At 41.0% G+C, this 24,509-nt stretch overlaps 2 protein-coding genes across 16 annotated transcripts in view; both read right to left on the reverse strand.

The window, feature by feature from the left end:
* UBOX5 (U-box domain containing 5) overlaps positions 1 to 23,491 on the reverse strand; it is a 45,749-nt gene extending 22,258 nt beyond the window's left edge. For 4 of the 9 annotated variants that reach the window (XM_082428529.1, XM_082428528.1, XM_082428521.1 and 1 more), the window contains exon 1: positions 21,732 to 21,839. The gene's annotated coding sequence lies outside the window, so the exon portion shown is untranslated. Of the gene's footprint in view, positions 1 to 21,731; positions 21,840 to 22,396; positions 22,527 to 23,363 lie in introns of those variants that run through there. The other 5 variants (XM_082428526.1, XM_082428527.1, XM_082428524.1 and 2 more) reach the window with 5 other exon arrangements.
* On the reverse strand, positions 12,623 to 23,475 carry FASTKD5 (FAST kinase domains 5). Of its 7 annotated transcripts, none has more exons than XM_082428495.1 (3): positions 23,364 to 23,463; positions 17,904 to 18,007; positions 12,623 to 15,362 (listed from the first exon to the last, which is right to left on the reverse strand). In XM_082428495.1, the coding sequence occupies exon 3, from the start codon at positions 15,323 to 15,325 to the stop codon at positions 12,881 to 12,883; it is 2,445 nt and encodes an 814-aa protein (XP_082284621.1). In that variant the 5' UTR covers positions 15,326 to 15,362; positions 17,904 to 18,007; positions 23,364 to 23,463; the 3' UTR covers positions 12,623 to 12,880. The 7 variants fall into 7 exon arrangements, with proteins under 7 accessions (XP_082284621.1, XP_082284619.1, XP_082284617.1 ...); XM_082428493.1 differs by lacking the exon at positions 23,364 to 23,463 and adding an exon at positions 22,397 to 22,508; XM_082428491.1 differs by lacking the exon at positions 23,364 to 23,463 and adding an exon at positions 21,732 to 21,839.
* Positions 23,492 to 24,509: the final 1,018 nt, after the last annotated feature.

The following is a 24,509-nucleotide window of genomic DNA, read 5'->3' on the forward strand; positions in this document are numbered from 1 at the left end:
AAACAGCTCATGTAGCTCAATATTAAAGATACAAACACCCCAATCCAAAAATGGGCAGAAGACCTAAATAGACATTTCTCCAAAGAAGACATACAGACGGCCACGAAGCACATGAAAAGATGCTCAACATCGCTAATTATTAGAGAAATGCACATCAAAACTACAATGAGGTATCACCTCACACCAGTTAGAATGGGCATCATCAGAAAATCTACAAACAACAAATGCTGGAGAGGGTGTGGAGAAAAGGGAACCCTCTTGCACTGTTGGTGGGAATGGAAATTGATACAGCCACTATGGAGAACAATATGGAGGTTCCTTAAAAAACTAAAAATAGAATTACCATATGACCCAGCAATCCCACTACTGGGCATTTTCCCAGAGAAAACCATAATTCAAAAAGACACATGCACCCGAATGTTCATTGCAGCACTATTTACAATAGCCAGGTCATGGAAGCAACCTAAATGCCCATCAACAGACGAATGGATAAAGAAGTTGTGGTACATATATACAATGGAATATTACTCAGCCATAAAAAGGAACGAAAATGAGTCATTTGTTGAGAAGTGGATGGATCTAGAGACTGTCATACAGAGTGAAGTAAGTCAGAAAGAGAAAAACAAATATCGTATATTAACGCATGTATGTGGAACCTAGAAAAATGGTACAGATGAGCCGGTTTGCAGGGCAGAAGTTGAGACACAGATGTAGAGAATGGACATATGGACACCAAAGGGGGAAAACTGCGGTGGGCTGGGGATGGTGGTGTGCTGAATTGGGCGATTGGGATTGACATGTATACACTGATGTGTATAAAATTGATGCCTAATAAGAATCTGCAGTATAAACAAACAAACAAACAAAACAACTAATACTAAACTCTCATTGGGTTATTTGTATGGAAATATGTTAATATAAATGTTTCAGACATTACATGAAATTTCTAAAAATCTTATATGTTCTGGTATAATGTTATAAGTCATAATCCTTGTTATTACTTTAAAATGTATATCTCAGAAAAAACAAATTTTCTTGTCAACTGCATTATTATGAACTTTCATCAAATCTTTAACTGTGGTCATTTTTAAGTCTTTTGTCATTTACAGACAGTTCTGGGTGTACTCTGATGCTTTTGCAAATATGTTCCTATAAAAGGGTTTCATCTTCAAGAAATTCATGGAAAAGACTCTGACAAGTACAGGTTTCTGGTAACTGACTGTACTGCTGAACTGAATGAATAAGCATTTTCAGAACTCTAATGAAAAACTGATGAACTCATAAAAGTGCTAACAAAAGATCAAGATGAAAAAAAAATTAATTACATGGGACTGAGTAAAAAACAAAACAAACAAACAAAAAAACAATAGTAAATGGTAGCATGAGATGCAGTTGCCCAGATGTGACCACATTCCTTGCCCCACTGCAAATACTCTTTACCAAATAGTTCACTGGTTCTGTGTGGCTATTAGCAAGGAATTTTATACGAAACAGCTCTATAAAGTTGGGTGCTGTTTTATTAGGTTGTCAAAATGATCGTTCTCTATTCTGCATGGCATCCTCTCTTTGAGACCCATGAGAAAATTCTCTCTTTGGTCTCAGTACTAGGAACAGTTGCTTCTTCCAATCAACTCAATATTTTAAGTACGAATATGAATCATATAATTGATCATGATCTTTTCTTTACTTTGGCTACTAGAAAACTCAGAATGAAATCTGTGGCCCATACCTCAAATTTCTCTCTGCCTGAATTCTTCACTTATTTTTAATGTATGTTGTGAAAGCTACCTTAAAATCATTTTGGAACAGGATGGGGTATAAATAAATAACAAACCATCCTCTTATAGGTGGACATTTTGGTTGTTTGCAACTTTTTACTATTATTATGTAATACTAAGATAAAAATATTAAGCAGATTTTGTCTTTTTTTTTTGTCGTAGTATAACTTTTTAAAATAAATTTATTTATTTATTTATTTATTTATTGGCTGCATTGGGTCTTCGTTGCTGGGCATGGGTTTTCTCTAGTTGCGGCGAGCGGGGGCTACTCTTTGTTGCAGTGCACAGGTTTCTCATTGTGGTGGCTTCTCTTGTTGTGGAGCATGGGCTCTAGGTGCACGGGCTTCAATAGTTGTGGCATGTGGGCTCCGTAGTTGTGGCTCGTGGGCTCTAGAGCGCAGGCTCAGTAGTTGTGGCACACGGGCTTAGCTGCTCTGTGGCATGTGGGATTTTCCTGGACCAGGGCTCAAACCCATGTCTCCTGCATTGGCAGGCGGATTCTTAACCACTGCGCCATCAGGCAAGCCCTTGATTTTTTTTTAAGGGTCCTACATGTTTCTTGATAAGGTTGCTATTTATGAATAGGATCCTTTTATACTGTTAATTTTTCTAACCACTTATTGCTATATTAGGAAAGCTTTTCACTTTTGTATCCTTATTATGTGTTCAGTTATCTTTTTATTTATTTATTTATTTGGCCACACCACACAGCAAGAGGGATCTTAGTTCCCCAACCAGGGATCAAACCTGGGCCCCCTGCAGTGGAAGTGAGGAGTCTTAACCATTGGACCACCAGGGGAGTCCCTCAGTTATCCTATTGAGCTCATTGATTTTAACAAATTTTCAGGGATTCGGGGGGGCAGGCGGTTCTACAATCTCAATAATAATGAGAGCCTCTTTCTTAAAATGGTAACTCTTAATTTCTGTCTCTCATCTTACTGTATTAGCTAGAACTGCCAGAATTATATAAAATAATATTAGAGTTGCCATGCTTGTTTTGTTCCCATTAGAAAACGCCTCTAGTGTTTCATCTTTGAACATAATGCTGATTGGTAGACTGAAATATTCTTTCTATGTTAATAAAGCACTCTGATTTTCATAGGTTTTTGAAAATCAGGGATATGCTTTGAATTCAGATTGTCTCTATGTATTGAGTTTTATTATTTTTCTTATTTGACAGATTAATGAGATATAACACATTTTCCAATTTTTAAAAATTAATTAGTTAATTTATTTATTTATTTTCAGCTGCGTTGGGTATTCGTTGCTGCACGCAGGCTTTCTCTAGTTGTGGTGAGCAGGGGCTACTCTTCGTTGCCGTGCGCGGGCTTCTCATTGCAGTGGCTTCTCTTGTTTTGGAGCTCGGGCTCTAGGCATGTGCGCTTCAGTAGTTGTGGCACGGGGGCTCAGTAGTTGTGGCTCGTGGGCTCTAGAGTGCAGGCTCAGTAGTTGTGGTGCATGGGCTTAGTTGCTCCGCGGCATGTGGGATCTTCCCGGACCAGGGATCGAATCTGTGTCCCCTGCATTGGCAGGCAGATTCTTAACCACTGCGCCACCAGGGAAGTCCCAAAATTTCCAATTTTAAGCCACCTTTTTATTCCTAAGATAGGCTCTAGTTGGTTGCGGAAGATTGTTCTTTAAATGTTTTTCAAACTCTACTGAATTTGATTGGTCATATTTAATTTTAGATGAGATAACACTGCACATTCATGTAACATTTACAAGCCCTATGCTAGGAACTGGAGTGGAGATAAAAATGAAATGGTCAGGTGGTAAAACTATTCTGTATGATACTGTAATACATGGCATTATACATTTGTGAAAATCCACAGAACTGTACAACACAAAGAATAAACCTTAATGTAAACTATGGACGTCAGATAAAAATAATATATCAATATTGGCTTACCAATTATAAGATATACCATATTAATGCAAGATGTTAATAATAGGGAAACTGTATGCAAGGGAGAGGACGTATATGGGTACTCTGTATTATTTGATCAATTTTTCTGTAAGCCTAAAACTACTCTTAAATAGTCTAATAACAATAATAATAAAATAATAATAATAATAATAATAAAGAATGATTGGGGAAAAAGTGACTGAAAACAAATTAGGACTGGAGAGCAAACTAAAACAAGTGACTGTGCCATTACAGGATTAGAGTAGCAGACCCTTTAAAGAAAATCTTACAAATCATGTTATCTGTTTCTTTAGGAAATAGTGATGCCCAAACATTGTAGGATTCTGTATGACTCTGGTTGCCACTGAGGTCTGTGTATGATCTTTTCCTCTCTCTGGTTCCAACACTCCTGATCTTTTAAGGCAAGTATTTTCCTGCCTTAATGCTTAACACAGAAAAAAAAGAATGGCTCACCATATGAAAATGCAGTCTCATCCAGGAAGACGGCCTCCTCAGCACTGCCTAGGAAATAGCCAAGCTACCTGAATTCACTGCAAACACTCTCCAGTGAATACTCACAAATTATAGGCTCCTTATCCAAATTTGGCATATAAGTACAAGAGAGACCGTGTCTGAGTATAAGCTGGGGACCACAGATCATGGCTAAAGTGTCCTGCAGTTCAAAGAAGCAGCTTGGAGCCAGACAATATGGCATTATAAGATAGAAAGATAATAAATATTTATAAGCAGATATCAATTTTCATTACAAAGACTTTTTCATTACAAAATATTTTAGATAAAAAGGTAAAGAATATAACATAGTAGACACTCTTCTACCCACCACCTAGATTTAGCAAATGCTAACATTTTGCCACGTTCATGTCTCATTAATGTACCTTAATGATAATTTACCATGTATTATCTTGCAACATGCTTTTCTATTAACCATTATTTTAAGTTTTTTCATGTTGAAATGTGTATATCTAGTTTGTTCATTTTAACTTCTTCATAGTATTCCACTGTATGACTAAAACACAGTTTATTTCTCCATTGACCTAATACTTATATTTTTAATTTTTTTACTATGAAAAAAAGCTGCAGTAAATATTCTCTATAAGTCTTTTTTTGGGAATAAAAGTTAAATAACATGGTCCTGTCCTCAAGTCTTGAAGCATTACAAACTTCCTTCCAACAGTGATTACGGAATACAAAGGTTTGTAACAGAGCTTTTCACAGATGACATTAAGAGTAGGGAAGGATGGTCTAATCAATGTTTTTCAATTTGTTGTTTTAAAATCAAGTTATAGGTTGAAGAAAAGAAATATGAACTAAAAAAGTACAAAATACCAAAGTGCACATAGTGCATTATTTCATGAGACTTTTGTTTCAGTTTTATACAAATACATGTAACAAATATATACTAGGTTCAATATAAAATGTACTGTGGCTTTTGATGAAAAAGACTGAAAACACTGGCCAAAGGTATACCCAGAAGTCAGGGAAGAATTCACAGGAGTAACGTTTGAACTAGAGACAACTAAGACACATGTCTGACCTCATGGGCAACTCTGAAGAAGGACAGATACTACATACTAGTGGTAAATAGTACAATATGTGCTTGACTATAGGAGCCAAGAGACAAGAACAGGAACAAAATGGGAAGGGCACTAGGGAGAAGGACCAGTAAGAGTCAAGGCACAGAAACAGGACAACGTGAGGCCAATCCAGGAAATGCTGAATATGCCACTTAGCTGAAGGAAGCAGGGCTGGAAAGGCAGATGGTAGTGATGGGAAGGGCCCTGAATGACATACCAAGGGGCTTTAGACTACTTTACCTGGTGCGCTGAGGCAGTATGTTTCCAAACTGCAGATCAAGAATCAAGAACTCAAATTACTGAGCCGTAACCAGCATTTTAAAAAATTAAGGAGAAAAGAAAGAAAAGGTCAGAATGCATCATACATGAGACATGAGGGTGATCAGTATTTTGTGAAACTTTAGTTTCAGATATATGTACATATGAAACACTCTGTTCTGGGTTTTGATGAAAAACGTATTTCTTACTAAGCGCTGTAGTAAAAGAATTTGAAAGCTACTGGTCAGAGGAAAGTCATAGAAGGCTTATAACTAGGGAGAGAAATGACACTAATAAAAAGTCTGCCATTAACCTCCGAGATGACAACAGCAATTCTGCACCACTTAGAGGCAATTCACCCTTCAAGTGGTTTTCCTTTCCTCTGGCTGATGTGTTCACACTATCTTTTTTGTACTATATGAGGGGCTATCTTTGCAAATGGCTTTCTGAAGATATCAAAGAAGAACATCAAAGTACAAACTACTTAGAAATAAACTAGCAGTCTGTTTTTCCCTTGATATTTTCTTTATTTTTTTTTTTTAGAGGAAGGGATTTTTTAAGAGGACGAAGGAGAAAAATGAACTATGTATAACACATTACTGAGTATCTCAAGGATTTCAAAGTTATCTTCTAAGAAATCTTTTATTTTTAAAAATTTTAATTAAACCTCTAATTTTTAGGTCATTGTAGATTCATGTGCATGGTAAGAAACAATACAAAGAGATCTCACATAACTTTAACCAGTTTCCCTCAATGATAACATTTTGCATAGTTATAGTGCAACATTACTACCAGGAAGTTGACAATGATACGATCCACTGATCCTACTCAGATTTCACCAGTTTTACATGTACTCATTTGTGTGTGCCTGTTTATTAAGTTCTGTGCAATTTTATTCTATGCACAGATTTATGTAATCACTTTGTGTGTACCAAAGTCAAGATACAGAACAGTTCCATCACAAGGATCCCTTGTACTGTCCTTTTATAAATCCAAATACTCTATTACCACAGAAGTCTTAAAGTTCCTCACCCAGATCTAAGCTCCTCAACTGAAGACTCCAGTTTAATTCCACTACCCACACTATAAGAAACAAACTTGAGGGACTTCCCTGGTGGTGCAGTGGTTAAGAATCCACCTGCTAATGCAGGGGACATGGGTTCAAGCCCTAGTCCAGGAAAATCCCAGATACTGCGGAGCAACTAAGCCCATGCGCCACAACTACTGAGCCTGTGCTCTAGAGCCCGTATGCCACAACTACTGCCTGCGCGCCTAGAGCCCGTGCTCCACAACAAGAGAAGCCACCGCAATGAGAAGCCTGCGCACTGCAACGAAGAGTAGCCCCCGCTCACCAAAACTAGAGAAAGCCTGGGCACACCCATAAATAAATAAATAAATAAATTTAAAAAAGAAAAAGAAGAATGAGGCTCTAGATACATGCTCAGAGTATTTCTTGCAGCTGACAGCCCCTACAGGACTGGATGTCCACATGCAGACAGACCTTTCTCCTCTGCCTCCCTGTACTCAGGCTGAGGAAGGGAAAATGCAAGGGAAGGACTGAGAAGGGACCCAGAGGTAGGGTGACCAACAATATGGTATACCCAGGACTGAGGGGTTTTTTCAGAACGTGGAACTTTCAGTGCTAAAACCAGGAAAGTCCCAAGCAAACTGGGACATCCTATCTGGAAGGTTTCTGTCTGTGCTTCCTTGGAGCTTAAAGCAGCCAAGCAAACCTTTTTGTTGCTGAAGACTCAGAACCTAGAGGTGGGGAAGTGTGGAGGGATAACTTAGAAGAGAATATGGTGACCATAGCACTTTCTGGACACCTGTGCATCCATCTTCCTTTGGCTTACAAAGAAGTTGCCATAGCTGAGTTATACAAGCTGATTTTTGAGTCTCATGAAAATGTAATGGAAAGTAATTCTGGCAAATACACATATTTTAAAGACTAGGCTCAAACAGGTTACAGAATAAAAAAAAAAAAGATTACCTGTCAAATAAGAGAAAAGCATTTAGCATCAAAGAGTGGGTAGAATACCAAGGCACTGAGCAATTTCATAAATTGGGCACTTCAGCTTTTAAAGAAGTACAATACTTCTTATAATTTCTAAATTGAGTTACTGGTCCATCCAAGTAAAAAAATCTGACTTGTGTGCATTTTTTTATAGCTGGTTAAAATGAAAGACAGCTGTCCCAGCCTATCCCACATAGTCACCCACCGATGAGAGGGAAGCAGGAAGACCAGAACACAGGTGTAGGCCCAAAAGAAGCTTGCAATGTTATACACCTGGAGCCAATTCACCCTTCAAGAGCTTACTATGTGCAAGACACTCTGCTAGGCACAAGTGGACATAGTTTTTACTCTTAAGAAACTCACAGGATCAAAACAAGGCTCAGATGGGGAAGGGTTCTAATACCATTTACTCGGTACCTTAATAGCAGTGTCAGAAAAATTATATGGGAACCCAGGTAAGGCAACCAAGCTCCTCACATACAAACCTGACCCTAACTCTGTCCTTCTCCTCCAGGGCCTTACTCCATCTGTTCTTGTCTCTCTCTTGAATCTTCAACTTATCTCTGACTATTGGACCCTTTCCTCAACATGTAAACAACATTCAAGTCTCTTCTGCCCCCATCGGCCACCTCAAAAGAACCCAGCCTTGTCTTTCCTAGGGTTGTCAATTTAGCAAATAAAAATTTTAAATGCCCACTTAAATCTGAAATTTGGATAAACAATGGATTTTTCTGGTTGGTTGTTTAGTGTAAGAATGTTCCATGTACTACTTGGGACATACACTAAAAAATTATTTATTGCACATTCAGCAAACTACGAATAGAAAGGAACTTCCTCAACACAATAAAGGACATTTACGAAAAATCCACAGCTAATATCATACTCAGTGGTGAAAGACTAAAAGCATTCCCCCTAAGATCCGGAACAAGACGAGGATGCCTGCTTTTACCACTACGATTCAACTTTGTCTAGAAGTTCTAGCCAGAGCAATTAGGGAAGAAAATGAAATTAAGAAGTATCCAAAGTGGAAAGGAAGAAGTAAAACTATCTCTATACACAGATGACATGATCCCATATATAGAAAATCCTAAAGAATATACACATATACATACACAAAACTTAGAAGAGCTAATAAAAGAACTGAGCAAAGGTGCAGGGTAAATCAGTTGTATTTCTATACACTAGCAATGAGCAATTCATAAAGGAAATTAAGAAAATTCCATCTATAATAGCATCAAAAAGAATAAAATACTTAGGAATAAATTTAACTGAGAAGGTGCAAAACTTATACACTGAAAACTACAAAATGTTGTTGAAAGAAACTAAAGACTGGACTTCCCTGGTGGTGCAGTGGTTAAGAATCTGCCTGCCAATGCAGGGGACACGGGTTCAAGCCCTGGTCCAGGAAGATCCCACATGCTGCGGAGCAACTAAGCCCATGTGTCACAACTACTGAGCCTGCACTCTAGAGCCCGCATGCCACAGCTACTGAAGCCTGCACGCCTAGAGCCCGTGCTCTGCAACGAGAGAAGCCACCGCAGTGAGAAGCCCGCGCACCGCAACGAAGAGTAGCACCCCACTCGCCACAACTAGAGGGAAAGCCCGTGCACAGCAACGAAGAAGACCCAACACAACCTAAATAAATAAATAAATAAATTTATTTTAAGGAAAAAAAAAAAGGAAAGAAATTAAAGAGCTAAGTAAATGGAAAGACATCCTGTGTTCATGGGTTGGAATACTTGATATTAAGATTGAAAAGATACTAAACATCATCAGTCACTAGGGAAATGCAAATCAAAACCACAATGAGATATCACTTCACATCCACTAGGATGGCTATTTTTTTTAAATAGCAAAGATGTGGAGAAATTGGAACCCTAGTATATTCTGGTAGGAATGTAAAATGGTACAGCCACTGCGGAAGTATGGTGGTTCCTCAGTAAGTTAAACATAGAATTAATACATGACCCAGCAATTTCACTCCTAGGTATATACCCAAAAGTACTGAAAACAGGTGTTCAAACAAAAATTTGTATGTGAGTGTCCACAGCAGCACTATTCATAACAGCTAAAATGTGAAAACAACCCAATGTCCATCAACTGATGAGTGGATAAATAAGATATTGTATATATATGAAATGGAGTATTTTTTGGCCATAAAAAGGAATGAAGTACTAGTACATGCTATAACATGCATGAACCTTGAAAATATTATGCTAAGTAGAAGAAGTCAGACACAGAAAGCTGCATATTGTACAATTCCATTTATATGAAATATCCATATATGCAAATCCATAGAGACAAAGCAGATTAGTGGCTGCCAGGGTCTGAGGAAGGGGGAAATGTAGGGTGACTGCTTAATGGGTATGGAGTTTCCTTTGGGGGTGAAGAAACTGTTCTGCAAATAGACAGTGATGACTGGCTACACAACACTATCAATGTACTAAATATCACTGAATTGTACACTTTGTTTAAAATGGCCAATTTTACATGTATTTTACAAAACATTATTCACTACTTATCTGAAATTCAAATTTAACTGGGCATACTATATTTTATCTGGCAATCCTAGTCCCATTCTAAATCCTGCTCAAGTTTCCCCATCCCTTCAAAGGTTCCCAAGGAATTGCCTCAATATTTGCAATCCATTCCTTAACGCCACTCATTCAACAGGTGCGCAGTCTGGCTTTTGCCCTGACAATTCAATTCAAATTGCTATTGTTAAGGTCATCAGTGATATCCAAGTTGCTAAACTGATTGAAGATTTTTCAGTTCTTGCCTTAATTGCTCTCTCCCTAGCAACTGACTATACAAACCCTTTCCTTTTTGAAATATTCTTTACCCTTGGCTTCTGTGCAGTGAAAGGTTAACTCAGCAGGTTTGGGGTATTCAAGTCTTGCACATTCCAAAGAAACTTCACCAAGTCCTGGGATATAATCTCTAAGCCTTTGGAACACTGTGCCTGATAAGACTGTCATATATACATCTAGGACCTTGGGTCACACCAGATAGTTTACACTAACAAAGTAATTTATGGTGGGAGCCTTGGGTCATGCTGTATAAGCTGGACCTCTGGAGGGGCTGGGGACTGAGTAACTAAGGTCAGCCATGTGGGCACTCACTCCATGTCTACATGACTGACCCCAAATAACAACCCTGCACACCAAGACTCAGGTGAGCTTCCCTGACTGGCAGTATCTGTACATATTGGCAAACATCATTGTTGGGATGAACTAAGAGCAGACTGTACGTCTCCACTGGACAAGGACAACTGAAAGCTTGTGACTGCCCTTTCCTAGACTCTACACTGTGTGCCTTTTTCTTTTGCTGACTTTAATCTGTATCCTTTCACTATAATAAACCACAACTATAAGTTTTTCTTAGTTCTGTGAATCATTCTAGTGAAAGTGGTCTTAGGGAGCCCAGACTTACTTCTATGCGCCTATTTTTTCCTAAGTCTGATTATCTAACTGTTCTTTTCCTGTCTTTATCACTGGATCCCTTTGCTTTACCCTCCCTATAAATTCTGGTATTCTACTCTTGGTCATCTTTTCCCCTCCCTACCTGCAATAACCTACTTTCCACCTGTCCTAGGCAATTTCACTCATGGTTCTGCCATCTGACCTCATGCCCATTTGAGACCCCAGCCTGGACCCTTCTGCCTAGAGGCCCATCTCAGCATGACCCAGGCAGACTCAGCATTAACTCTGTACCCAAACACATTTCCTGCTTTAGTCTCAATTTTAGTTGCTGACTCCCTATCAATCTAGGCACTAAAATCATCACTCCCCAAACTGATCAATTAGCAAGTATTGATCTTTTTCCCCTTCCAAACATCTTTGAAATTTAAACTTTCCATTCCCATAATTTTGGCCTTCATTGTCTCTCACATGAGCTCTTGCACACATTTGTGAAATATTCTCCCTGATTGATCTCGCACACCCACACCACTCAGTCTAGTTCTATCCTGCTTTTTACCTAACGTTTCTAAAACATGAATCTCTCAATTACTCCCTGACTTAGACCCTTTAGAGGCACTCTAGCCCCTGTAAACCTAGGCTCTTTAACAAGGCCATAAGGCTTGTGACCCAGATATTCTCTCTCTCTAGCCTCACCCTCTGCCTTCCTTCTACCCCCAACTCTCCAGCAATGCCCAACCACTCTAAATTCCCCAACCACACTCACTAAACATTATTATGTCCCAGGACCCATTCTAGGCACTGCAGATAAATTCTAGACAAAGTTAACTCAAGGAGCTACCTTCCAACAGGGAAACCAGTAAGTAAATAAAGAATAATTTCTGATACTGCTGAATGCAATGAGGATAATGAAGCTGAAGGTGACAAAGCATGATCAAAGGCCAATGGGGTAATTTTAGTTAGCATGGATGGGGAAGTGACTTTTGAGAGGAACCTAAATAATGGTGGGAGGAGTCCATTTTAAAACAAATTCTCATAGACCCCAAGTGTTTATAAAAGTTACCTGTATTAAGTTTCTTACATATATATAATCTTCTTATGCTTGCGGCTCTAATACAAACCTGAAGCCCCCTAGACCACATATTATGGGAGTAGTACATTTCCTTCTTGTCAGAGCTACTTGCCATGAAAAACATTCTGCCTGGTCACCAGATTTGGGAACCACTGGCCCAACAGGCACTCATGTAATTCTACTCTTCTAGGTCCAATTTTAAGGAGAAAATATCCTTGGGAGTGGGGTGAGGAGGAATTATGTAAGAGAAGTAGAAATGCAGACGAGGGGGCTAAGAGGAAGATATTAAGCTAATTCTGAAATGGTTCTTTGAAACAGGAAGAACCAGCAACTAAGGACAACCAACCAAATTAAACGAAAATGAAAAGGACTTTAATTTTAGAGGGTGTGAAGAAAACATGCATGGGGGAAAAATGGTGAAATGTAAGTGAAGCTGTAAAAGATTCTTATTTAAAACGAAGTATAAGAAAACCACTTTTTTAAAATGAGCTTTAGACAATGCCTGACTACACTTCTGTCCTAAAAATTCAAAATAACCATGAGATGAGGCCGGTAAACAGAAAGGAAAATGAGATAGGAGTTATTTGACCATAAGACATTTTAAGATGTTTATTATTTACCTGCACAAATTAACAGCAACTTATACAACTGAACCAGGTTACAATTAATTCACAGTAACGTAGGCTAGCTTCTATCTGCCACAGACAAGAACACAACTAAGTCTCCTCAACAGAGATTTTATTACCAAATCTACATTCTGGCTTTTATAACTGTTTCACAACACCTGGCACAGTGCACATCTACAGCATTTATGACTAGAAATGACCCTGAAGGCCCTTCAGAGAGCAGAGGTGAACACTTTCTCATGGAGAAAGGCCAGCTTTTCTAAGCGAGTTCGTTTCAGTAGCGGGAGCCATTCCCAGTGAGATAACTCCACCACATGGTACCCAAGCTGATTCAGCTGCCGCCTCTTCATATTATGTAGTCCAAGCAGATCCCTGGAACCATAGCAATACTGGTTCTTGTTTGTCAACTGAATAGCCAGCTTCACTTGTGGGGCCTGCCTGCAGGCCGGGGGGCACAGGCCAGCCATCTCCATGGCCTCCAATCTGTCTGCTGTATTGCAAAGGGAGCTCCCCATAGGTATGGCCGCCTTCTCCTCTAATTTCATGGGCTGCTGCCCACTGTCTGACTCAGTTTCCCCCTGCAAATGCCCTCTTGATTTCCCTTTTAGTAGCTGATTCATCAAATCATCTGTAAGGCTGATTCCCACATGCTTAAGCCTTAATTTGGCTACATCTTCAGTTGGTGTGGCTTCTCTGTTAAATGGTAATGGCTTCATGTTAACATCAAGCTGAACCTCTAAATCAGAAGATCGGGTATGAGGCAAAATCATATGGTGTTTGACATACTGGGGCCCACCCAACATGGTCTCAAGTAAAAAGAGAGCTTCTAGGAATTCAGGCTTTGAGTTCATATCCTTCCTTGCTAAATTCCACAGCATTTCCAATGCCTTTTGCTGAAGGTGAGAACTAAGACGATTGCCTCTGTAATCTGGACACTCAATGCCAACTGTACCATCAAGAGTATACAGCTCCTTGGTGACCTCAAACTTACTTCTCTCCTGAGCTAACCTGACAAACCCTGGACTCAAAGCGAAATCTATGAGCTCTACTGGAAAGTACTCAGAAAATGCCAGGCCCAGCAGGCAGGTGAGCAGGTGTTCTGGGTATCGGTTGAACTCAGGCATCTTTCTGTGAATCTCATTTATCAGGCTAGAATAAAACTCTTCTGCATTGGGTGGCTTATAATTCAGAGTTCCAAATGACCACAGAATCTTGGCAACATCTTTACTTCGACAGTATGCTACCCTAGGGGGCAAAGAAGCAGCCACAGCATTCATTACCCCTTCATCCAGGATGCGTAAGGCCGAGCAGGCAAGAGTCAGGTGCATGACACCTTGAACTCCCAGGGAAGGAATTCGCTGAGGAGCAATCTGTCCAAACTGTTTCATGAAATTTACGTGATCCACATGAGTGAAACGGAACATTTTAAGAATATTCACTAAGGCATAACTACTCAGATGCTGCATGTCAGCACAAGCCAGGTCTCCCATTTTCCGCATGACAAATTCAGAGAGACTACTACTTGATTTAAAAAACCCCAAACAGATTGTACCAACCTCCTCTAAACTGATCAAATCTATATACTTGAGGATTAATGACTCCAATTTTTTCATTAGGTCCTGAGGTGCCTGACGACTTTCACCTATAATATAAATTAAGTGAATCAGCTGGGACAAGGAGAGCTCTTTCCAGTGCAAATTAAGATAACTAAAAAAGATTTTTAAAAACCGAGGTACTCTGCGGCCCAAGTACCGCCAGAGGTCAGCCACCAAGAGAAGTTGATCCAGACTCATCTCCCATACCTTATGGCAAAATTTGGTTTCAAACACATCTAGCATTGAATGGGAATGAGGAATTCCTAAACTGACAAAGGCTTTCAAAATACTGATCAGATCTGGGGCATCAAAGAGATTTATGTTTTTCACACTCAGCTGGCAGAGCAGAGCAAAGCTGGCACTGGACAGCAAAACAGGATGCTGCTCTGCAGGCAAAGAGCTCAGCTTACAAAAATAGTCAGCAATAATTTGAGGCTGGAGATTATCTTGATAAACTGTGACTTTGTGCAAAATTAGTTCACCTTCTGAAACAGACAGGGGCTGACAAGTCTCAGACCTGTTATAGCTGTGAAGCTGGTATTCTGGTCTTAGCTGTAGGAAAACTCGAGGGTCTTCAAAGGAATCAAAAGTTTCTACATCCTCTTCATCAACTCTCATGGCCCTGGGTGAGCCCGGCTTCAACGTGCTGGCCTTAGAGGCAGAAGCCCTGCTGACTTCCAAACTGGGGAGGGTACTGCTAATTGTCAGAATTCTCCCAGAAGCAGAGGTGCTACAAATGTTAACTTTCTTGGCAGGATGGCAGAGGCTGTTTTCTGGAGAGTCCTGTCCTTTGTGCCACGTGCAGCTTCTCATATTCCAACATGCCACACTTTGGGTTGCACTGTAGGTAAAAGGATTGCAAAAAGCTCGATATCTTAAAGGTTTTAACAGCTTGAGAGTGGCTGCCATTCTGGTGTCAGTACTGATCATTTTGGCAGTCAGAACACAGTCCTCACAGGTCTGACCAAGCAATTTCTTGTTTACATGGTTCTTGATTAGAGCTGGATGGGAAGGCATTCCACAGAAACTGCCTGGAAATCTTCGGCATATCACAAGAGCCATGCATCACAAATGACTGGGCCAGAATTGGTGCCAGATACTGAAAGAAGGGTAGATGAAGAGTAAGTGGCTTCCACCTATCATAATACCAAAATTTACACACTATAAAAAATGGATTAAAACTACACCACTGTCCACTCAAGTAAGTTCAATGCTGGTGAACGCCCAAACCACAAGACAGCATACATCAAGGATAAACCCCAAGTACCTTGCATAAAGGCATAGGAAAGCCCCAAACCCAGGGTACTATTGGGCAGTTCTTCGGACTGCTCCTCAGTCTGAACTTCCTTTGTCCTCTGGACAGACTTCCTTTATGCTTAGAAACAGCTGTTCCACTAACATCCAACAGGAAGGAGGCAGGCAGATTTCCAAAAAGAAAGCTGGGAACAAAAGTGAGCAATCTATTCCACCTCTTTGATATCAACACATAAAGAGCATAATTGGAGAATAAGAAAGTTGGTAAAAGCTGTCATACTAACAGCTAAAGTAAAAAGTGGGATTTGGGGTAAAGTTTAATTAATTATACCCACAATAACCTTCCCTGTTCCTCCTTTTGATTACAGAATTTGGTTGTTCTAATGCTGTTCCTGTACCTCTTAGAAGATGCCTAACCTCCTTCCAGACCTCTCCAGTCTAAATCACTATCACAGAGTAGTCATGCACTTGGGAAGTAAACTCAAAAACTCACTCACAAGGAATGAAATTGTGCCATTTGCAGAGACGTGGATAGACCTAGAGACGGTCATACAGAGTGAAGTAAGTCAGAAAAACAAATATCATATAATATAGCTTGTATGTGGAATCTAGAAAAAATGGTACAGATGAACTCATCTGCAAAGAAGAAATAGAGACACAGATGTAGAGAACAAATGTATGGATACCAAGGGTGGGGGGTGGAATGAATTGGGAGATTGAGATTGACATATATACACTACTATGCATAAAATAGATAACTAATGAGAACCTACTGTACAGCACAGAGAACTCTACTCAGTGCTCTGTGGTGACCTAAATGGGAAGGAAAACTAAAAAAGAGGGGCTATGTATATGTATAACTGATTCACTTTGCTGTACAGCAGAAACTAACACAGCATTGTAAAGCAACGATACTCCAAAAAAATTAAAAAAAAAAAAACTCACCCACTTTGGTGGGGGAGGGCAGAAGGCTCAGGCCCTACTCACTGTCAATTCATGGGTGGGACACAAAGAGCATCTCAAAGCTGGGCTCAGGGAGCACCAATTCATGCAACTGCCCTGCTGACAAGGGGGCAGCACAGCTTTCCTCTGGAGGAGGCAGATTAGCAATGCTTCCAGTGAGTCAGGTGTTGATTATCCTGCCTGTGAGCAGCACAAGTCCCATTTTTCTCCTACAGTAGAAACCATGAGAGGCTATGAAAATGACTCTGCTGTACTCTTGCTTTCAATGTTTATTGTCTTTCCCTCCACTTGAGAAATGCCAAGGCCTGACAAAGAACACCCAGGGAGCCCTAAGCTGCCAAGATATGGACCAGACAGGGCTCTTGCTGCAGAAAATCCCATGAGGGTTCTAAGGGTGCCAGAATGACTTTCTGAAATGCCTAAGCAACTCCCCTGTCAGTCCCTTCCTTCCAGAGCCCACAGCATAAGAAATAGAGGACTGCAGGGCAGGCCAGTAGCTTTTTTCAGGTAGCCCAGCTACACAGGCTTCTCTGGATGGCAGAAATGTATGCTCTAATTTCTTTTTGAACCAGAACAGAATTCTCTCATGCCAAATCTTTATATGCTTGGTTTCTTACTGTGGCCTGGGGACCATTCTGCCCACTATGTTTCAATCTGTGGGTCCAGATGCTATAGATCAGGTGTTAGCAAACTATGGCTCAGAGCCCAAATCCAGCCCTCCATCTGTTTTTCTAAGTAAAATTTTATCGGAACATAGCCAGGCCATTTGTTAAATATTGTCTATGGCTGCTTTCTCACTACAAGAGCAGAGTTGAGTAATTTTGGCAGAGAATATATGGCCTGCAAAGCATAAAATATTTACTATCTGGCCCTTTACAGAAAAAGTTTGCTATAGACCATTAGCTTACTCCTCTGAATGCATACGGCCAACTTTTTAAAAATTAGAAAACATCAGAAAAACAGTACTGAAATAATTTTTTCTTTAACACTTAGATGATAATTAAAGATTTATGCCTCAAAATAGTCACTAGGAATCTCAATTAATATTGCAGCACAGGCATGGTGGGAACAAAGGAGAGAGCAATTAATGGAACTTTTCAGCTGACAGAACAGGGCTTTTAAGAATACCTGTTTCAGAGGACTTCCCTGGTGGTCCAGTGGTTAAGAATTTGCCTTCCAATGGAGGGGATGTGGGTTCGATCCCTGGTCGGGGAACTAAGATCCCACATGCCGCAGGGCAACTAAGCCCGCATGCCGCAACTACTGAGCCCACGCACTCTGGAGCCTGCGTGCCACAACTAGAGAGAAGCCTGCACTCCGCAACGCCCGCATGCCGCAACAAAGGTCCTGCATGCTGCAACTGAGACCTGACGCAGCCAAATAAATAAATCAATAAATATTAAAAAAAAAAAAAAAAGAATACCTGTTTTGGAACCTGGAATCTAAATTTAGTTCAACACAACGTGCAACTAAAGCAATTGTTCAAAGTTCTTCTTCTCATCTTGGGAACTAGATCTGAAGAAATAACTTAAAAAAAAAAAAAAGACAAAATTTTTTTTTAACAATAGCAAAAAACTGAAAACCCATATGTCTCTCCAGAAGGAGGAGGGTGATTTACAGAATAAGTGTATGTCAGGCATCAACACATGGAAAAGTACATACAAATAGTCAATGGAACAAACAGAACACAACAAGTGCCATCACTTAAAATACACTGGGTTGGCCAAAAAGTTCATTCGGGTTTTCCCAAATGAACTTTTTGACCAACCCAATACTTATATAAAAGGAAAGTAACTATGTAGCTTCTTTGTTGGGAGACTTTCTGCTACACCTTTGATAAATTAACTTTTTTTCCCTTTTTATTGGGGTTAAAACTGTTAAATAGAAGAGTACATGGATTAATTTAACAAATACGTTTATAAATAATATTATTTTATTTTATTTTATTTTTTATTTTATTTTATTTTTTAATTAATTAATTTATTTTTATTTTTGGGTGTGTTGGGTCTTTATTGCTGCACGCGGTCTTTATTTGTGGCAAGCGAGGGCTTCTCTTCCTTGCAGTGCGTGGGCTTCTCATTGTGGTGGCTTCTCTTGTTATGGAGCACGGGCTCTAGGTGCACGGGCTTCAGCAGTTGTGGCTCACAGGCTCTAGAGCACAGGCTCAGTAGTTGTGGCACATGGGCTTAGTTGCTCCACGGCATGTGGGATCATCCCGGACCAGGGCTCGAACCCGTGTGCCCTGCACTGGCAGGCAGATGCTTAACCACTGTGCCACCAGGGAAGTCCCAATAATATAATTTCAAAAGCACATTAAATAATTTAAGTTACTGCAATTAATACTACCTAAGAGTACTTAATGAGATTACTGTATGTGGTCCTGAAATGAACAAAAGAACCATGTGGAACATCAATGTTTGACTGGTGTAGATCCAATGTTTTGACTTGATGTGGCTCTTTTTGATACAGGCGAAGGGACTTCCCTGCTGGTCCAGTGATAAGACTTCACGCTTCCAATGCAGGGGGGCGTGGGTTCAATCCCTGGTCTGGGAACTAAGATTCCACATGCTGCGCGGCACAGCCAAAAAAAAAAAAAAAAAAAAAAAAAAATACAGGCTAAGTCCCAAGATGGAAATAACAAGAGCCACAACTGTCTTAGGGTCTCTACTGTGCCAAGCCTTCAATGAGTTGCTTTATCTGCATCAGTTCCAATCCTTACAACTTTTCTGTAAGGTAAGTTTTATTATCTCCATATTGTTGATAAGGAAAAAGAGTCTTCACAAGATTAAGAAACCTGCTGAAGATTACACAGCCAAGGGACAGAATGGGGTTTGACATCACATTAAAGATTATCTGATTCCAAAACCCACATTGCTAGTGTATTGGAGAGACAAGAAGGGGAGTCAGATTCCAGACAGGGGTGTGGGGAGGACCCCAAACAATCTATACGGTTTCCAGGTGCCAGGAAGCTAGAGGACTAGAACTAGGTGAGCCCAAAAGCTCCTCATACCTCTAATAGTCTAAGATCCTAGCTATCACTAGTATATACTACTTATAAAAAGAACAAAAAGAAGATCTCAAAGACCAAAATCTACATGAAGGAATGAGTTTACAAGATGCCCCAGTATTAAGGTAAAGAGAACTATAATTGAAGTTTATACATAAGTTCAACATAGAAGGGAAGTAAAGGGAAACCCCAGGATAATGATGAAGGAAGATCCCAGGACTACAGCTGTGAGCAGACACAAAGAGCAACTAGTTTATGCTGGAGGAGATGGATATTACATAGGAGAGAAGATTTACATTTCTGACGGGTAATCTGAGGACCAACAAAAATGATTAATTCCAAACAACACAAAAAAGTTGTACAAGACAGAATATGTTATCACATTACTCTCCTTACTCAGCTGTAAACAATAATAACATAATCTTACTTATATAAACCTTGAATATCTGCCTCACCAAAAATTATGAGCAACCTATGTTGGGACATTAAAGGGAGGGGAAGTGGGGTAGAAGAAAACTGAGTAGTGATACAAGAGATCTAGAGCATCAAAGTCCATAACAAAGAAGTCAAAAGATTTTATAGGCATAGATATAGCCTAGAAATCAAGAAATAGAAACACAAATGTTATTTAGAAATACACCAATGAATGCCAAAAGAAACAGCCAAATAGTTGAAAAGTGCCTCTGGGTAACAAAAATGGAGGGAGAAAAGAAAGGGAATTAATTTTAGTGTTACAAGATCTGTCAAACTATTTGCCTTCTTTTTTTTTCTTTTTTTTTGGTGGCGCTGCATGGCTTGTGGAATCTTAGTTCCTGGACCAGGGATTGAACCTGTGCCCTTGGCAGTGAAAGCGCAGAGTCCTAACCACTGGGCCACCAGGGAATTTAACTACATAAGCCACATATATTTTTTTTTCTTAATAAATTTATTTATTTATTTTTGGCTGCGTTGGATCCTCGTTGCTGCACGTGGGCTTTCTTTTACTTGTGACGAGTGGGGGCTACTCTTCGTTGTGGTGTGCAGGCTTCTCACTGCGGTGGCTTCTCTTGTTGCGGAGCACGGGCTCTAGGCGCATGGGCTTCAGTAGTTGTGGCGTATGGCTCAGTAGTTGTGGCTCACGGGCTCTAGAGCACAGGCTCAATAGTTGTGGCACATGGGCTTAGTTGCTCCGCGGCATACGGGATCTTCCCGGACCAGGGCTCGAACCCGTGTCCCCTGCATCGGCAGGCTGATTCTTAACCACTGCGCCACCAGGGAAGCCCCAAGCCATGTATTTTTAATTTAAAAACTTAAATTTACAAAATGCATGTTCTAACAGGAAATTGAAGTGTTCTTCAAGAAGACAATCAGGGACTTCTCTGGTGGTCCAGTGGGTAAGACTCCATGCTGCCAATGCAGGGGGCCCAGGTTCCATCCCTGGTCGGGAAACTAGATCCCGCATGCCACAACGAAGATCCCATGTGCTGCAACTAAGACCCAGTGCAGCCAAAATAAATAAATAAAAATAAATATATAAAAAGAAAAAAGACAATCAGTGAATAGAGAAAGCAACCTACATACTCAAGGAAAATGCTGAAAAGTTATTTCTAGTACAAGCACTTCCTATTGTCTGTAGAACTTCTCTGTGGATGCCCAGTAACAGAACGATGACAAAATAAATAATCTTAGAGCCATGCAGAGTGAAATAGCAAATGGCAAACAGCAGCTACTCACTTTTTCACCATGCAACTTTTAGCACAACTGTATAGACACCATATCTATGTATACAGATCTGAAATATAACCACTTCAGAAGCTGGGTATTAAGTACTGTGGAGAAGGAAAGGGAAGAAACACAAGGAAGATATAGAATCAATAAAGCAGAAGAGTGGGGGGAAAAGGCACTACAAAGGAGAGGAGGCCAGAATGTTTTGCCCAGATAGAGAGAAATATAGCTGAGAGTTAGTTCCTCCTTACTTAAGGGCTCCCAGACAATCCATAAGAAAGCTGGAAAGAGAACACTATGAGATGCCCAATCAATAACTCCCGATGCCTCCTCTAAAGGTTCAAATTTATGTGACATCATTTCACAAAACCCCTTTCCTAGTTAAGTGCCCCAAGGATACTCTCCTTTCCATCTCCTCTTTAGGGGTCCTAAAGAACCAGAGTGGAGCCTCAGAGACCACTGGACCAACCATGGCTGTTCTGAAAGGCACTGTCCAAACCACCCTGAATGATGTGATTTCACAAGAGTGAGAAATCTTACCTTTCCACCTTCCAGGTACAGGTCTGAGCAAGGCCGAATAGCTTCGTTTTAAACTACAGTCCAGAAGTTAGAGGAGGGGAGCCAGGCGGAGGAAGGCAGCCATGCTAACTGTAGATTAAGTATATGACACCCTCAGCATATTCAATTTACCAGTTACCGGATCTCATCCCTTAATTCTGATTTGATTCTTTTGCTAGAAAAATTTAACCCACTTATATCCTGATAAAATTACCACAAATAAATGGATACTTCAAACTCCATTTTTCTTTTAGCAAATAACGTGTTGAGTAGCCCTGAGAATTAAAATAGCAAAAAACGAACTTTCTCTAGGCACTGCAGTCTACGAGAGGATTGACAAAAATCCCAACATGTAAACTACCTGCACCCACAATCATGTGAAAAAATTTCCAAATAAACAGTCCAAGTACCTATCACTGTTAGCACAACCAAACATTTGGTTTTATCTGTTTTCCTAGATTTGCAAGGCTGCACAGTATAGTATTTCAGACAAGTGAAGGGGAAACATCAGAATTCTTTGGTATCAAAGTTGACTTATTTGCATGATGAATGACAAGGCTTTGTTGGGGACCAGGAAAAATAAACCAATGAATGGGGAAGAAAATCATACTGACAAGTTAGATGTGCATAACTGCCAAAAACCTCACTGTCTCAGTTGTCTTATGCAGCCCAGAGTCTTTAGGTTTTATTCTGGTCTACCAGGCAAAAGCAAATTCATCCCAGAGCTTGCCCAAGGCCATTCAGAGCAGTGAGTCACAGAATCTAGGCGACCGTTCCTACTATTCACAAAGTGTGAGCAAAGTGCAGAAAACATAAATTCAGATTCCAGCAGCAACAAATGACTAAAGCACAAAACATTAGCCATGTTGGTGCTAAAGCACTTGGCTCCAGCTCCACAGGATGAAGCCCCGTCCAAGGGTCTGCAGTGAGTGGGCAATGAAGCATCACCCGAGGAGGCCCATGAACGTAACTGGTATGGAAAGGCCCCAAAGCTCCCTGAGTCAGAAAAGAAGAGCTGTGTCATGATTTGTACGGAAAGAGAAATGGCAATTCTTTTTCTTATCCCTGGAGAAAAAAAAAGGGAGGGGGACATCAATAACACCCTTAGACTTGTGCAACCAGAAACTATCTGTTAAAAAATGGGGAAAGGGTATATATCGTATTGATATTTACTGAAGACTCAACCTGTCCCAGGTACTAAGCAAAATGCCGCAGGGCCCTGCTGCTCAAAGTGCGGCCTGCGGAGCAGCGGCATCAGCCTCACCTGGAAACTGGTGAGAAACGCAGAATCTCAGGCCCCACCCCAGGCTTACAGAATCCGAACCTCCAGATTCCAGGGAATCGCATGCATATTGAAGTGTGATAAGAGAAGCGGCAGAATATCTCACTACGCTCTCACAACAGACCTGTGAAATAAGTACTGTTATATCTCCGTCTCACAGAGGAAAACTCAAGGTTCAGGTAAGCAGCCTGCCAAAGGCCACACAACTCCGGGTCGCCGAGGTTCTCCCTAGAGCCGGGCCTTGGACAGGTGCCCGCAGCCCGCGCCGGGAAGCGCAGCCCAGCTCGGCAGGGAGCGCCGCCGCGGCCTCCTCTCTGGCCGCCGTTACTCACCTGAGCCTGTCGATCGCGGGCGCCGCAACACCAGTCGCCACTCCCGCGAGTGGCCGCGCCTCGGCGACTTCTCCAGCTACACCCGGGCCGCACAGCCCCACTTCCTGCCAACTGCCCGCTACTTCCGGATGCTGCGCGAGTGACGGGTGCGGCCGAGGCTCAAAAGACTCTGTCAGCGTTTTCCAAGGACGTTTTCCATAGGAAGACGTTGCTGCAGAGATGGGACCTGCGGAGGGAAAACACCGCTGTGGATGGACGGCTCTGGAAGTCACTTAATAGCCTAGCTACAGGTTCGAATCTCAGACCGCTACTCAGGGTTTTATGGCCTTGGCGAAGTCACGTAAATTCTCGAAGCCAAGTTTCTTATCTGCACAATGAGGTAATCATGCATTTATAATAGAGATATATCTAGAAAGCGTTCTCAGGAGGAGAGTTAGTGATGGATAGACAAGCCTGTTAGGAGAAATGGATGTGAGGATCTGGTCTGAAAAGGCCAGAGCTTTGGCAGATGAGTCAGGGTGATCCTCCACCTCCCCAAGTAGGGGGGCTCCCACCTGAGTGGGTATGGGCAACCCAGGCATGGAAGAGACTCTCGAGACTTCCAGGAGGACTTGGCCCCAGACGGCCATCCCTGGGGGCACTGGAGACAATCAGTGTGATCAGGGTGGTCACACCTTATCCGTGCCTTGGCTGCTGGTCCACCCATCCTAAGGGCTGTGAAGGGGACCTGAGAAATGGTGCTCCCTCCAGGGCACCGTCTTGACAGGGAGACAAAGCCAATGTAGGGAGGACACGTCACTGCAAGGAGAGGCAAGCCTGGCATTCATATCATTTAATTTAATTTAATTTAATTTAATTTAATTTAATTTAATGATATGAACAGAAGTTATTTCAGAATTATTCTGCTTAATCAAGAATAAATAAGTTCTAACTTTTGGTGAAAAATGAAGCTGTCGTTGCCTTTATTAACTCTATTTTCTCCTACCTTTGGACAGTTTGAAAGCAATGATGTATTGGATGATCAACACCTGAGCTCTGTGGAGGGCACTGTTTGCCTGGGGGTGAGCATTTGGGGCCCTAGACCACTGACACCACCGCTCAGAGAGGGTTCTCTCACCGGGGCCGGACCAGGGCAAACACTGTGAG

This window comes from Balaenoptera physalus (assembly GCF_965194825.1).
Source record: "Balaenoptera physalus genome assembly, chromosome: 16".
Lineage (NCBI taxonomy): Eukaryota > Metazoa > Chordata > Mammalia > Artiodactyla > Balaenopteridae > Balaenoptera > Balaenoptera physalus.